Source organism: Sus scrofa, chromosome 9 (assembly GCF_054392235.1).
Source record: "Sus scrofa isolate SSC_HxYL_T2T_F1_AM1 chromosome 9, Sscrofa_HxYL_maternal_Yorkshire_Landrace_v2.0, whole genome shotgun sequence".
Taxonomy (NCBI): Eukaryota; Metazoa; Chordata; class Mammalia; order Artiodactyla; family Suidae; genus Sus; species Sus scrofa.
In genome coordinates this window covers 56,719,956-56,735,293 of record NC_139391.1, presented here as the reverse complement: position 1 = coordinate 56,735,293, position 15,338 = coordinate 56,719,956, and the positions used below count along the sequence as shown (strand labels likewise).

Genomic DNA, 15,338 nt, shown 5'->3' with positions numbered 1-15,338 from the left:
AGGAGACTCATAGGAGATAGGTGTCATGGAGAGCAAGAGAGTGTTTCCAGAAGGCGAAGCTCAAATGCCACGGAGACTTAAGAACTAAAAGGATTCCACTAAAATGTAAACTCTAAGAAAGCCTTTGCACCACGTTATCTGTGGGCCTGGAACAGTGCCTGGTTCAGAGCCGACACAAAACAAAACCTTGTTGACTGAATGAGGGAGTCCAGTGGATATGGCCACTGAGGACCACCCATCACCTTTATCATAGCGGTATCTGTGGGTATAGAGACATAAGCCTGGAGGCTGTGGGTGGAAGGAGCATGAAAGGACAGGGTAAGGGTGCTTTTTTTTTTTTTTTTTTTTTTTTGAGGAACTTGGTTATCAAAGGAAGGGAAGAGATGTATAAAGAGCTTGCAAATATCACAAAGTAAGGGAAGCCTTGTATTAGGTCAAATTTTTTTTTTTAAGGATGAAAGACTTTTAAGTATGTTTTATAAGCTGAAGAAGGAGCCTTTAGGAAGGGAATGAGTGATGAGTTCTGATCCTTTATTCACAACTCCCTGTTTTCTGCACTCTCCTTAGGTCTCGAAGTCACAGATGGCATGAAAAAATAAGGGTCTTCTTGATTCAAAACCAATTTGAGGCAAACTTTTGGCTGTGCCGGCCCCTGACAAGAAGACACTGCTGAGAAAGTATGCCCACCACCCCGTCTCCTTCTGTCCTAGCACCAGACTGTAACTCATCTCCATCCTTCCCAGCCTGGGGCTCTCTTGCATCCTACCTGGATTTCAAGGCATCTCACCCAAGATGCAGACCGACGTCTAGCCTGAGTCCAGCCATGGGAACTATCCTCAGCTCTTTGGGAGTGCCCTCTCCTCTCTTATCCCCAGGCATGCCCTCCCTCCCAGCTGGCTCAGGCTGCTCACCCTTGGAGCTCTCTGGGTAGGTATCGCTCCTTCCCTGTGCCCCCTCTAACACCCATCACAGTAGATCGTGAATCCTATTCACAACCCTTGCTTCCTCCAGTAGGCTGTGACTTGCTTCTTGGGTGTCTCTAGCACCTAACATGTAGCAAGGCTCACTAAATGTGTGCTTTATGAATGAATGAACAAATGGATGTGTTCCTTATCCTTTTTCATCCCGAGTCTCTTCATGGAGGAAGAAGACCCAGATAAAGCAGCAGACTGAGAAATGGAACGCAAAGAGTCGCTTTTGGTTATGTGCAGTTTCCCTCTAGAGTCTAATCTCTTGCTGCGGATTTAGGCCGTGAGCAGCCTACAGACTTGGAGGCAGTAAAGACTACATCATAATAACCATCTATTAAACTTCAAAGGGAGAAAAACTTAAAACATGAATGGAGCTAATTGCTGGCTGCCACAAATTGGTTCTTGGGCATTATAAATGGTTTACTAGTTGGTCTAGATACCATTGCGATAGATGCCATATATAAATACAAACATAAAGGGATGCAGAGATAACTCACAGAGGCTGTGACCTCATCAAGTCACAGCGCTATAGCCTACAGGGAAGGATTTTACCTGTTCTGTGTGTTTGGCATAATTATCTGTCACAAAGTAGCCAAAAAAATGACTCTCTTATTTAACAATTACCTAAAGACTGGAGTCTAGGTGAAACCAATGAAACAGTTGCTATCCTAGGCTGGGTGTGAGGATGCCTCGGGGTCAGACCACGCTCTGAAGCAACCAGCTATGTTCCACAGGCCAGATGCCTGTCTATTACTCAACACACTAGTTATAATACTTGGGCTCATGCATTCACTTACTCATTCATTCAGTGTATATTTATTAAGCACCTACTGTATCCCTGGTACAGTGCTAGGTACCAGGAGGACCAAGAGGAATAAGTCCCCAGCCTTCTCACAGGCCATCCTCAGGGTAATGCAGAGAAACTGAAGAACACAGTGTGACAATGCTGTTAACATGTGTCCAGGTGCTGCAGGGGATAGGGAAGGGGGTAAGTGGAACTGCCAGAGGAGACAGGTGAAATCTTGAGAGGGGGAGGTCTTTGCATTGGGTTTGCCATGATTAGCCAGAGTTGGTCAGGCAGAGAAGAAGTGCCATTCAAAATAACAGGAACGTGGTATCAAAAATACATGAAAAAGAAATCCTTAGGGAACAGTGAATGTCGGGTGAGTATAGTCGGCCTCTAAGGGACCCATGGGGGTGGGTTAGCCTTGGGGAGGGGCTGGGTATTCTCTTGTAGGCTATAAGGCAGTGGTTCTCAAACTTGAGCATATGCACCAGCATCCCTTGGAGGGGTGGCTAACACAGATTGCTTGGCCCCTCCCCCAGTGTTTCTGAATGGGCAATTCTGGGGCCGGGCTGGAGGACTGGCTGTCTCTAACAAGCTCTCGGGTATGGTGGATGACCTGGGGGTGGGGGGAGATGGGTTCAAATCCATGCTGTGCCGTATCCTGAGAGCACGAGACTACCCACGTCACTTCCCCTCCTTCAGCCTTAGTCTCAGTTTCCTCCTTAGTGAAATTGGGGCTAATGGTCCCTGCCAGGCAGCCTTTCTTCTGGCGACTTTATTGAGAGAACGTGTGTGAGCTCTCAGGATATATCAAGTGCTAAAAAGAAGTGCTAGAAGATGTGTATGTTACACACACAAACACACAAGTATCTTTTAGTACTTTTTTTTTGGCCTATTGAACATTCCACAAGACTCTTAACGAATTCAAGAGGTTTCACAAGCCTCTTGGATGGCTGCCCTGTGTGTGTGTGTGTGTATACATGTGTGCGAGAGACAGAAAAGGGGAGTAAGCCAGAACAATGTCAGGGTGGAAAAAGGAGGCTGACGTTAATTCCATTTTTACCTTTGAGTTCCGGTCTCATTTCCTATAACATCTTAGAAGATTTCTAAATTAAAACAGACCAGGACTTAGAAACCTTCCGCTAGGGATTTTTCCTTTCTATCACATAAAAATCTTCCCTGAGTCCCTCAGGGACTTCCTGGGTTCTCTGTAAAAATTTCACAGTTTTCCATAAATGCAGAAACAGGCAATATTGATCAGGCTCAGGATGAATGCAACCAAACCCTTTAAACAAGGGTCTAGCCAGTTCTAGGAAACCTTTTCTTCACCTTAGTGTAATTCTCCACCTCCGGGGTATTGACAGGCTGGGTTTAAAGAGCTCCTTTAACTAAATGCGACTGGAGTTCTCCTTTCATCAGGAAGGGCCGCAAGGAGGCTGTAACATGTTATTCTGGAGTGTGTTAGCAGGCACGCCCTGGAACAGCAGGCTATCAGCTTACCCACAAGTGAACAATTACCCGGGTGGTGTGGTTAATCGCAGCAGCTTCACTATGGAGAAAGAAAAATAATACCCTTCCCATCTTGTCCCAAGGAAAAGAAAGAAGACATCTACCAATGTGTAAGAGGATAATTTCCTAATTACCCCATGAAGGTTGTTATTTCTGGTGGGTCCTTAAATCAGGTTGAGAGGGGAAATCTGATCCTTCCTTTAGTGATGAAAAATGTTATTGTAGGATTGGGTTTTCACATAGTGTCTCCCTCTGGAGTTGAAGGAAGAAGTTGCCAATCGCCCCCAGGGGAGCTGTGGAGACCGCAGGTGTGGGCAGAGGAAGGTCCCCAAGTGCTGAGGCCAGAGCTGGGGCACTTCAGGTTGGTGGCAATGTGATTAATTCCTCAGAAAACCTTCCTCCTGAGTGTGAGGGGGCCCCAGCAGAATACATGACTTCCTAGCCTATTAACTTCTGAACGTTTTAGAAATGAAGCTTGCTGCAGTCTTCAGCTACCATTAAATTCTCCTCAAGGCATCTTGTGACAAAAGGAGGGGTGTTCTGGTAGTGATTATCAAACCATAACTAATCCCCCAGGGGGCACTCCCAGAATGTTGCCTACTCCTCTGGAAAAAAGAAACTAACATTTCTGGAGGACCTGCCGCCGAGTTCTAGAACTTTCTCTTCTACTCTCTCCTTGACTCTTCACAACAACCCTGTAAGACAGTGTAACAGCTGTCAATGTCTAAACACCCCAATAGAGGACCCCATCATACCATGTGCTCCCAGAAGGGGGAGGCCCCCTTGGCAGAGCTCTCCTCCCCTGCTTTCCGGTCCTACCTTCTCTGACAGCTGTGAGTGGACTGGCAGGACACAGGAAACAGAGAAGTTAGGGGGAGAAGGTGTAGGAGTGGGAACAGGGAAGAAAATCTGGACATGGAGAAGGGGTGGCCTTAAGGGTGAGCCAGAGCCGGTACCAAGAAGACTAGCCAAGCAAGTGAAATGTGGCTTTATCTTCCACTCTCTTCAGTTCCAGAATGCCCCCCATCTGTGTCCCTCGGGGACACAGTCATTAATTCAACAACTATGTACTAAGCGCCCCTTAAGTACCAGGTACCTTAATGTGCACTGGGGAAAAGGCAGTGAATAACCAAATGCAAGTCCCCCTTCCGGGAGCCTGCCTTCAAAGGGGTTTCCAGCCAGTGGCTTCACGCCTTCCTAGGCTGCTGAGAACTCCCTAGGAGGGTGCCCCCTTTCGGTTCCTGTTGACACGCGCGCGCACACGCACGGACACGCGCGCACTGGCCCTGCCCCCTGCCTCGCAACCTCCTTTCGTGCTCCGCAGCACGCACGCCTACGCACACGCACGGATACCCGCCAGCTCACACATGCGCGCTCACGGACACACGCACACACACGCGTGCGCACACACACGCCCTGCCGCGCGACCCTGTCCCACGCCCAGGGCGCGGCGTGGAGGGGCGGGCAGCAGACGCGGGCGTGCGCCGAGGAGCCGCTCAGCACGCGACCGCCGGCGAAGGGCCTCTGTTCTGTGCCGGCGCGGCGGGCCCGGCGCCGAGGCCCCGCAGACGGAGCCCCCGAGGTTCCTCTCCGCCCGCACCGCCGGGCTCTGCGCTGCAGGCAGGCGGGATGGCGCCCCCGGACCTGGCGGCCCACGGCCCACCCACGACCCACGGCCTCAGCCCTCTAGGGCCTCGTCTGGCCGCCGGCTCCTTTCTCAGCAACTCCGTCTGGGCGGCGGGATGGGAGGAGAGGCAGGTGCGCTGAGCCGCGGGCGCTTTGGAAACAGCCTCAGCCCTGGGTCTGTGGCAGAAACTTGGACTCGGGAGCCCTGAAATCAGGCCTAGGACGCTTTGGGGGTACGGGCCTGGCGCTCAGGGCTGGTCCACGAGCTGCTGCTTCCTTCCAGAGAGTTTCAGTCGGTGGTTTGTTTCTCACCCAAGCAGCCGCCACCGCTTCTGCTCCCAAACAAGATGTTTCCTCCTTAGGCGTTGTCTCTGATGGGGTTGGGGTCGTTAGGGCGACTCTGTACCCCGCCACCATTATTTCCATTCCTGGGGCACTTCTGAGAGGTTCTCCTTAGGCCAGTCCCACTTCTGTCCTCTGGAGAAGGAGGGTCCCTTGGTCCCTGCAGGATCCCTGGCTTGGTTCAGAAGGTCCCGTTCAAGTTGGAAGGTATCTGTTCCGTTCCCCCCACCCCCACCTCGGTCAGGGGCAGTCCTGCTTTCGGGGGGTGGGGGGGCCGAGGCAGGCTCCTCTTGCACCCACCAGCCCCTCTCCTCCTGGATGAAGGTCAACACAGAGCCTGGTTCTCCCTCCTTGTCTCTGCAACCTGAGCCGGGAACCGGGAGTTGAGGGGAGAAAGGCCCTCCTTACCTGTGTTAGCACTCGGCCCCGGGACTCTCACTGTGACTGTTAAGCGTGTATTGTCACCCCCTTTTGCAGGGGAGGAGAGCAGTACTGTTCGTGACTTGCTCAAGTTCGTGTATAGCTAATGTGGGAGGCAAAAAAGGACAATCGGGTCACCCTCAACTGGTTTTATTACCCGGAGGAATTTAGTTTCCTGGTTCTTGCAGAACAATGAGGAGTTGGGGAATTAGGGTGCACTCCTGCTGCAGACATGCCAGTTTTCCCAACTCGGAATGCTCCTCTCCCTCCCACCAGTGCAGCTCCTACACCCCCTCCCCCCTTAGGGTCCTGCTAACAAACCTCTTCTTGCCATTCCAGCTTCCACCCATCTCTCTACTGTGCTCCAGCATTTGCATTCTGTACAATAATATTTAACCCTTCATTATATCACTGCCCTTTATGGGCTGCTCAGCTCAGGGGGCTGCTTCTCTAACAATGCCATGATGTGTGGTAATCGGGGATTCTAAATGAAATGCAAACAGCTAGATACATAACAGGAAAGATCTGGTCTAAAATTGAAGGAGAGGAGTTCCCTGATGGCTCAGAGGGCTAAGGATCCGATGTTGTCACTGCTGTGGCTCAGATTGGATCCTAGCCTGTGAACAATTCAAAAAATAAAAGAAAAAAATTTGAAAGAGAATAAAGAGACAAACAGAAGAGGAATGATTGCTGTTTGGAGTAGTTCTGTGTTTCATGTTGAGGGTTTTGAGACTGATCATAGAACGTGTCTAAGGCCAGGTCTTTTTCTCCTTTATCCTCTCAGTGTATATGTTTGCTTGTCCCTAATCCTCGCAGCTTATAATGTGGTTTCACATCCTTCATCTCATTTTTTACTCACAAAACTTCGAGAGGGAATGATAGTAACCATGACAATGTTTATAGAATAATCTATACTTACTTAATAACTGCTATGTACTAAGCACCATTCTAAGGATTTTATACGTATTAAGTCGTTTGTTCCTTCCCATTTTACAGATGCAGAAATGGAGGCTCTGAGTTCCAGCAGCATGTGGTGGTGGGAACATCCGCAACGCAGAGGTGAATCAAGACTGTATCATGATGAGAGCTCCACTCAAAGAAGGAAGATGCTCTGTCAGGAAACAAACACTGAACACCTGCTCTTCCAGGTAAGCCTGCTAGAAGCTTGTGGGCACTTTCTCACGTAATCTTCAAAATAACTTATAAGGTTATTGTCTTTGTGTTGTGACCTTCCTCCACAATTGGAGAAACCTGGCCTCGTGACGTCATCTGGTTTGCCACAGGCACCGGGCTAGTGTGTGGCTGAGCCAGGATCCAGCGCCAGGTCTGGCCTCACACACCCATGATCTCCACATACAGAGCTGAGTGCCGGGGATGGCTTGGCCTTCTCTGGCTTTTTGTTTCTCTTTGAGAGCCAGCCGGGTGGGGGAGGCAATGTTTATTTCACTGGCTGGGCTGGTGAGATCTTTATCACCCTTAAAAAGCATGTATTAAATCTCTAACTGTACGTGGCACTGAGCAAAGCACTGAACTATTTTGTATACAAAAATAATTAAAGGTGCATGGACAGTGTCTCCGCCCTCTGGGAACAAAGGATCCCCAGTGCATGAAGGTGGTAGGATGGCCCAAGAGCAGCGGTCCCGAAGTGTCCCTTTTTGGCGAAGGCTGATGAGGGGGAGGTGTGTCTGATCGGTTAAGACTTTGGGGGCAGATAGAGGTGGGGTTGAGGCCTTCTTAGGAGCTGTGTAAGTGTGGACAAGTTCTGTACCCTCTCCAAGCATCTATGGAATTGGGCTGAACAGGGACCATTCTGTTAAATGAGATGATACACTTAAGGTACTTAGTGCAATGTCCGATACAGAGTCGAGTCAAATCGGAGCTGTAGCTGCTGGTCTACGCCACAGCCACAGCAACGCAGGATCCAGGCTGCGTCTGTGACCTATACCACAGCTCATGGCAAAGGTGGATCCTTAACCCACTGAGTGAGGCCAGGGATCAAACCTGCAACCTCATGGATACTAGTCAGATTCGTTTCCTCTGCGCCGCAGTGGGAACTCCCAACAGAATGAGTTCTTAATCACTGCTGGCTACTGTTAACAGTTGTTTGGTAGGTGGCTTGTTCCCAGAGTGGATTTTAAGGATGGAGGAAACATTTGTGGTTAGGAAAGGGGGACTTTTGACTCACAGCAGAGGCGCCTCTTCAGTACCCCTGTGCTCGGTGGCTGGCACAGGCAGTGAGGCCTGGGTTTCCTACTCATTTCCTCTCCTGAGATGACCAGGGGGCTAGGCCTTTCTGGAGCAGCCCTTCACATGTGCATCTCATAGTCAGTGGTTGGTCTTTAGTTTTTTCTTCTGGAGAGACGTGAGGCTTTCTAGAGGCAAAGACAGGAGGCCGAAGTGAGATGCAGCATGCCCAAGCACCTGGTGGACAGCACACAGTAGGAATTTAATAAATGCTGCCTGACTGGGATATCTGGGAGTCCAGTCTCCCCAGACCCACAGAGGGAGCGGCACAGAGTTAACTTCTGCTGAGAAGTTAAAGGACAGAGCCGCAAACCACATCTGGGTGCTGAGGGGCTGCCGTGGCAGGTGGAATGCTCCAAGATGTTCTTTTCAGCCTGTGAGAGTCCCTAGAATGTACACGCTCTGCTCACGCGGAGCTGGATAGGGAGTGACAAGGGCACAGGCTTCAGAAAATTCCTTTTGTGTCTTCTTGGCAGAGCCCCTGTACAGCCCTGGCTTCCTGCTTAATGACCTGTTTGGGGTCGCGGGGGGTGGCGATGGTGCGGATGCAAGGAAAATGTGCAGAACTAAGGGAGCCAGAGATTAAACTCCGAAATAAAACCAAAGCCAAACATCACCGCCCTGCCCCTCCTCCTCCACAACCCTTACCCTGTGCTGAGAGCTGTCTCCCAGCCAGTTCCCCTCACAGGCAAATAATATTTATTTCGTGAAGCCCTGACACACCGGGCCAGAACAAGACAATGCTTGATTGTTTCTTCCTCCCCCCTGCGGCACATGATGGGCTAGATCGAGGGCCGTGGAAAGGGGAAGGCGCAGCACTGCTGCTCTCCCGTGGGACCGGCTGGGGTGCTGTCAAAACAGGCCGAGATGAGGGCGGGGGAGGGGCGGTGGGCCCGAGATTAGTGCCGCTGCTCCCGACCTGCTTGGAAAGTTTCGCTCTTTTACCCAAGTTCCTGGCAGCTGTGGCCACTTAAACAGCTTTTGCTTCTATTAAACAGGAGAGTCATTAAGTCACGGAGCTTAATGAGGCTCTAAAGGGCCCAGTAGTCATCCCTCAGTGAAAAGTGCCAATTCATGGCTCGGTAGATAAAAAAACCTGGAGATTCTGCCTAAGGCAGAGGTGAGCCGCTCCAGTGCTGGGGATTGACAGCTCACCCCGGCCTGACCCTGTGCAAAAAAACAGGCTCCTGTGAGTCGAAGATTCCAGCCCTTCTGATGCAGTCAGAAGGTGGAGGTGGGTGACCTTCAGAGAAATGGGATTGCTGCTTTTCCCAGGTTCTCAGCTGGCGGTTGGGCCCGAAAGACCCAGAGCGTTCTCTCACCAGTAATGGTTATTTGTCGGTTGGTGTTGGCTGAAGGCTGAGACCATGGGTGTTGCCCCCAAGCAGTCCCTGTCATGGGCTGGACCAGGGAGTGAGCTCTGCCACCATCCTTGACCCCTTGACAGGGATTTCTTCCATTGCACCTTTGAACAGGGCCTGGCACTGTGCTTGTAGAGTATTTTTAGGAAGGAGCGAGGGCGAGTGAGCAGCCCAGGGTCTACCTTGTTCACCCTCCCTCGGCTGGAGCCCAGCTTGTCCATCAGAAGGGCTGGAAGTGGCTAAACCAGGCCAGGTGTGAAAGGCCAGGACTGCCCACGGGAGCATGGTGCAGATGGATCTGGAGTGGAGGACGTCAAAGCTTTCCTTTATTCTACCTCATTTCATTCTCATAACTAGGTGGGGAGGGGAGATATGACTATCCCCATTGTGCAGATGAAGAAACTGAGGCTCAGGAAAGTAAATGACATCTAAGCAGGTGACCCCAGGATATCTGATTCCCAGTCTAGTGCTCCACACGCGCTCTCTCTTACAGGTGGCACAGGTGACAGTTGGGCTCAAGGACTTAGCTTCTAACCTGGTCTCTGGCCTGCCGCCAGTGCCCCTTTTTCACTTGTCAGGACCCAGCCTTCTCGCTCAGAGGCCAGGCAGTGGACAGGGATCAGAAAACAGAGGAGAAAGACCAAAGAGTCTGGCCTGTTTCACTGAGGTTAGAAAGCAGTCAGAAGGATGGAGAGTTTGGGGCTAAGGCCGTTCTCAGCAAGGGGGAGTTTTCCTTCCTTTGGTCCTCTCATCAGCAGCTCCACGCTCCTCTCTCTGGGCCGAGTGGGAGGATGGGCTGTACAGGACATGAGCATGAAGACTGCAGGTACTGGAACAGGACACTTGCCAAGGCGGCGGGGGAGGGGGGGGTGGTGTTTAAAGGGCCAGTAGCAGCTCCCAGGACTCTTGGCCCCCTTTAGCTCTGTGGCAGGGAACGTGCAGCCTCACAGTTGCTCTGTGGATGGCCAGTCTTCTTAAAACACTGCTCCTTACAGGAATTGGGCCTGGCTCTGTGATCTGGGCCTAAGGAGGTTAGACCCTGGCTGGGAAACCTGGATAACTGACAGCCTGGCTTATCCCGTGTGGGATTAGTCAGCCTAAAAAAGTCGTCTTTATTTGGTAAGGGAGGGGCAGATCTATAACCCATCTGTTGACACCTGGATGGCAGAGGAGAGAGGGCTGCACCCCTTTGCCCATCCCAGCACCCCGCATGGCACTCCCTGCCAAGCTGCTGTGGTTGCTGGGAAGAACACCTGGTGGGTGAGTGATGGGAGAGCCTCCCTCTGGCACCTGCCACCTCTGCCCAGAGCCATGATCATTGCTTGGTGGAATGGGAGGCCCAGGCACGCAGCCCGAGGGCACTGTTCCAGACACGTTTCCCTTAGAGACCTGCCCCAAAGTGGGCCCGACCACGTCGGTGAGACCAGCTTCACCAGCTCCCCGAGGCTGGCTCGCCGAGAACCTGTCCGAGTTTTCCCAGCCGTTCTTTCCATGGTCGTGTTAATTTTGGCTCCAAAACCAAAGGAGTGGAAGATTCAGGGGGTTCTGAGTCTTAGATTACAGGTCTGAGCAACACACACCACCCCTTCATTCCTGGTTTCTTCATGCCATTTTAGTGCAGATGGCAGGAAAGCAGAGGAGAGAAGCTGACTGACGTTTGAGATGGTGGTTTGAGATTTCTTTCAAGGTGCCGTCAAAGAACAGGTAATTATTGTAAGAATGCCTGGCATTTGGAAAGAGCATGGGGTCAATGCTTAAGATACACAGGCTCCAATCCTCCTTCTGGCCTGGGCCAACTCTGTGACCTTGAGCAGCGAGTTAGTCTTTCCGAATCTCCATTTCCTCACCAGGAAACAAAAATAATTGGATTGACATCTCCCAAGGCCTCTTCTAATGCCATTTTACGGTTATACAACTACTCACCTCAGTACTGATGCCCTTCATCTACAAAGAAAATGTCACTGACAGCCCCCCCCCCCAGGAGACCCAGTCCCTTTGCCTGGCTCATTTCCCACGCAGGCAGGCTCACCCTCTGGCCTCTGTTCTCCTCTAGCATCTGGGAGGATGCCATCCAATAGCCATGCTAGGCTGGGAGGTCTGGGTCTCAGTTCCGACCTCAGGAACTGACTTGCCAGGTGATTGCAGGCAAGACTTGGGCTTCTCTGAGCCTCATCCACGTAGTGGGACAGAGAACCCTTCCTGGGAAAGCACTTTGGGACGCTTCAGTGGAAGAAGCAAGAGAAGCATGAAGCAGCCTCATTGTGGAGGCTGAGTACTTAAATCCCTGAGCCTTTGGGAGCCAGTGGACCTCTACTAATGCGCCGCACACTCAGTGGGACTGAGCTTCCCAGTTTGCATGGAACTAAGGTCTCCTGGCAGGTGCTGGGTGACTTGCCCACATGCATTGTGAACTGGGATCAAGACGCCCTCTTGTTGGCTTAGTTCTGGGCCTGGTTTTGAAGCATCTTGCTGGGACAGGGAATGGCATTGCAGTGCGTTTCCATGAGCTCTTTATAAGCTCACTCGTCAGGCCCTGGGGAACTGGGCTTCTTTAGGTTGATTCAGGGTGGCTGCCATGCTGGAGGCTGCTGGGTCACTTGGGCAAGGCCCGTTACCTGCCAAACATGGCTTTTCTGGACCCACCTTTCCCAGGTAATGAACTCACAGGATTAATCTGAGAGCTCCTCCCTCCTCTTCTACCTTCTCTTCCTCTCTGCCTGCGGCCCTCAGCTTCTCGTTCTCAGGTGGGACTTTTGAACTGAGGAGCAATTAGCCAACTCAGACTTCAAGACTCTGGAACAAGTCATCAGCAGTGGCCTGATGACCCTGGAATGACAGGGTCCCGCTGTGCAAGAGACCCTTGGAAGGACACAAGTATTAATGGGGAGGACCTTTGCCTGTGCGCCTCTGGTAACAGGCTACAGATGGTGAGGTGCCACTTGCAAGGGCTGTGTGTGAGGGGCCGCCTTTTATGCAGGCTGTGGGTGGCCAGGCACCTCTTGTGTGGACTAAGGGCAGTGGCGGGGGGGGGGGGTGTTCTTGCCTGGTCTACAGGCAGTGGGGGCGAACCACACTAGTCATCTCAGACAGCAGAGGTGAGCGTGGCCCGCCACCACTAGGGGTCTGTGAACAGGCACCACCTGCAGCCCCAGTCACCTCAGAGGTCGGCAAAGAAGGCACTGCAACTGAGCACCACCCATTGTCACTCTAACTCCCCTGGTAACACACCCAGCCTGCTGCTGCTGCTGCCAGATGCTCTGGGCACCGCCTACACTTGACTGATCACTGTCACTTCCCAGGGCCCTGCAACTAGGAGCAGCCTGCGCCACCTTCCTGTGGGTTCCTTGCCAGTGTCAAGGGCCCAGCAACCAGGGATTAGCTACTAGTCCTGCCCATTGCCTCCATCTCCCTGGAAGCACTTGGAGCACTTTAAAAGTAAAAAGTAAGGAGTTCCCATCGCGACACAGTGGAAATGAATCTGATTAGTATCCAAGAGGATGCAGGTTTGATCTTGCCTCACTCAGTGGGTTAAGGATCCGGTGTTGCCGTGAGCTGTGGTGTAGGTCACAGATGTGGCTCAGATCCTGTGTTGCTGCTACAGCTCCGATTAGACCCCTAGCCTGGGAACTTCCATATGCTGTGGGTGTGGCCCTAAAAAAGCAAATAAATTAATTAAATAAGAAGCAAGCTCTCACAAAATACCTAGGCGTACTTGCACATATAAATAGCCCTCCAAGACTACAGTAGTTGTTTTCCCTAAACTCACAGAATAAGAAAAATATAAGTAAAGTTAAGAAGCTCAGGAACTATTCCCAGGTAAAAGGACAAGAAAATTCACCTGAAGCAGCAAAAAATTAAACAGACCTCTGTATTCTAACAGACACCAGTGCAAAAAGGAGATAGTGAAAATACTGAAGCAATTAAGAGTGAATGAAGGAATTAAGAGCAGATATGAACAGTAATGCAGATTACCTTAGAAAGGAACTAGAAAATATAAGGAGGAGCCAAGAAAAGTTAGAAAATTCATTTGCAGAGATGCAAGCTGAGTTAAAGGCATTGAAGAGCAAAATGGATAATGTAGAGGAATAAATTAGTGACTTGGAAGACAGAATAATGTAACTCACCCGATCGGGCCAGCAGACAGAAAACATAAAAGCAATATAAGAGATCTACGGGATAATATAAAGCCGGCAATCTACACATGATAGGGATTCCAGAAGGAGAAGAAAAAGAAAAGGGGATTGAAAGTACATTTGAAGAAATTATGGTTGAAAACTTGCCGAATCTAAAGGAAACAGATATCAAGAAACAGGAAGCACAAGAAGGCCCCAAACAAGTTGAACCCAACAGGTTCACACCAAGACATAATATAATAAAAATGGCAAAAGTTAGAGGATTCTAAAGTCAGCAAGAAAAAAATAAAGAGTTAATTATAAGGGAGCCACCATAAGGCTATCAGCTGATTTCTTTACAGAAACACTAGAGGCCAGAAGAGAGTGGCAAGACATATTCAAAGTTTTTAAAGGGAAAAATTTGCAGCCTAGGATACTCTACACAGCAAGAGTATCATTTAAAATAGAAGGAAAAATAAAGAATTTCCGTAACAAATGAAAACTAAAAAAGTACAACAATATTAAACCCATTCAAAAAAAAAATATTGAAAGGGCCCCTCTAAGTAAAAAGGAAGTAAGAAGAAATGGGATTTCCTATCACAACTGGAAATCAATGGCTTAAATAAGCCACTACACAGATCTATAAGGAAAAAAAAAAAAAAACCCTGTTGTAAAAGTGACAATAAACACAAGGGACAGCAAAAAGATAAACATGAAGATGTTAAAAAAGGACTTCAAAATCATAAAATGTGGGGAAGGAAAGTAAGAAAATCTAGACTCTTTTTTAGAATGTGTTTGAACCTTATAAGACTATCAGACTATAGCAAGCAGATGTAGGAAGGGGTTAACATACTTGAAAAACAGAGCAACCACAAATCAAAACCAAACATTACATCCACAAAGACTAAAAAGAAGAGGACACAAGCATAAAATAAATGGAAATCATCCAACCAAAAAAAAAAAAGAAAAAGAAAGGAGCAAAAGAGAAATATAGAATTAACTGCAAAAAAAAGGTTTAAAATGGCAATAAATACATATTTACCAATAATCACCTTAAATATCAGTGGAGTGAATGCTCCAATCAAAAGACCTAGAGCGGCAGATTGAATTAAAAACAAACAAACAAAAAACCCAAAAAAACCCAGGAGCCTACAATATGTTGTCTATAAGAGACTCACCTTAGCGCAGAGAAATATAAATTAAAAGTGAAGGGATGGAAAAAGATATTTCACATGAATGGAAAAGACAGGAAAGCAGGGGTTACAAAACAGACTTTAAAACAAAGACCATAAACAAAGACAAAGAAGGACACTATTTGATGATAAAAGGATCAATTCAAGAACATCAATATATATGCCCCTAATATAGGAGCACCCAGATACAACAAATAACAGACATAAAAGGAGACATTGGTGGGAATACAATAATAGTAGGAGAATTTAACACCCCACTCATATCAATGGACAGATCCTCTAGAGAGAAAATCAGTAAGGCAACAGAGACCCTAAATAACCCAATGGAAAATTTAGACTTAATTGACATTTTCAGGATATTACATCCAGAAAAATCAGATTATGCATTCTTTTCAAGTGCACGTGGAACATTCTCAAGGATTGACCACATACTGGGGCACAAAACGTCAACAAATTTAAGAATATAGGAATTATTTTAAGATTCAGTCCCTCTAGGAAGTGAACCATTCATTCAATAATATTAAGTACCTCCTAGGCACCAGGGGCTGTTCTAGAAATTGGGATACAAGAGCCCAAATTCCTGCATTTGTAGAGATTGCAGAGAAACAAGGGCAGACAGACCACACAGATCCATAAAGTATCAGCTGGTGATACAGGCAATGAAGAAAAATACAGCCAGTTAAGAGGACAGGGGTAGAGGATTGGGGTAGAGGAGTGGGGTTTTGGTCAAGCAGGCTCCCAGAGGCAGCAGCATTTAAGCAAGTACCTTCATA

General features: G+C 49.1%; 1 protein-coding gene across 16 annotated transcripts in view; it reads left to right on the top strand.

The window, feature by feature from the left end:
- The first annotated feature begins 334 nt into the window (after positions 1-334).
- The window catches only part of LOC100516455 (uncharacterized), a 136,574-nt gene continuing 121,570 nt past the window's right edge, over positions 335-15,338 (top strand). For 14 of the 16 annotated variants that reach the window (XR_014815580.1, XR_014815583.1, XR_014815581.1 and 11 more), the window contains exons 1-2: positions 335-5,025; positions 6,652-6,803. Coding sequence is in view for 9 of the 16 variants with exons in the window: in XM_084976635.1 (XP_084832761.1) it covers positions 4,635-5,025; positions 6,652-6,803 (543 nt within the window). In the remaining 7 variants the exon portion in view is untranslated. Of the gene's footprint in view, positions 5,026-6,651; positions 6,804-10,876; positions 10,965-15,338 lie in introns of all 16 variants that reach the window. The other 2 variants (XM_084976634.1, XM_084976633.1) reach the window with 1 other exon arrangement.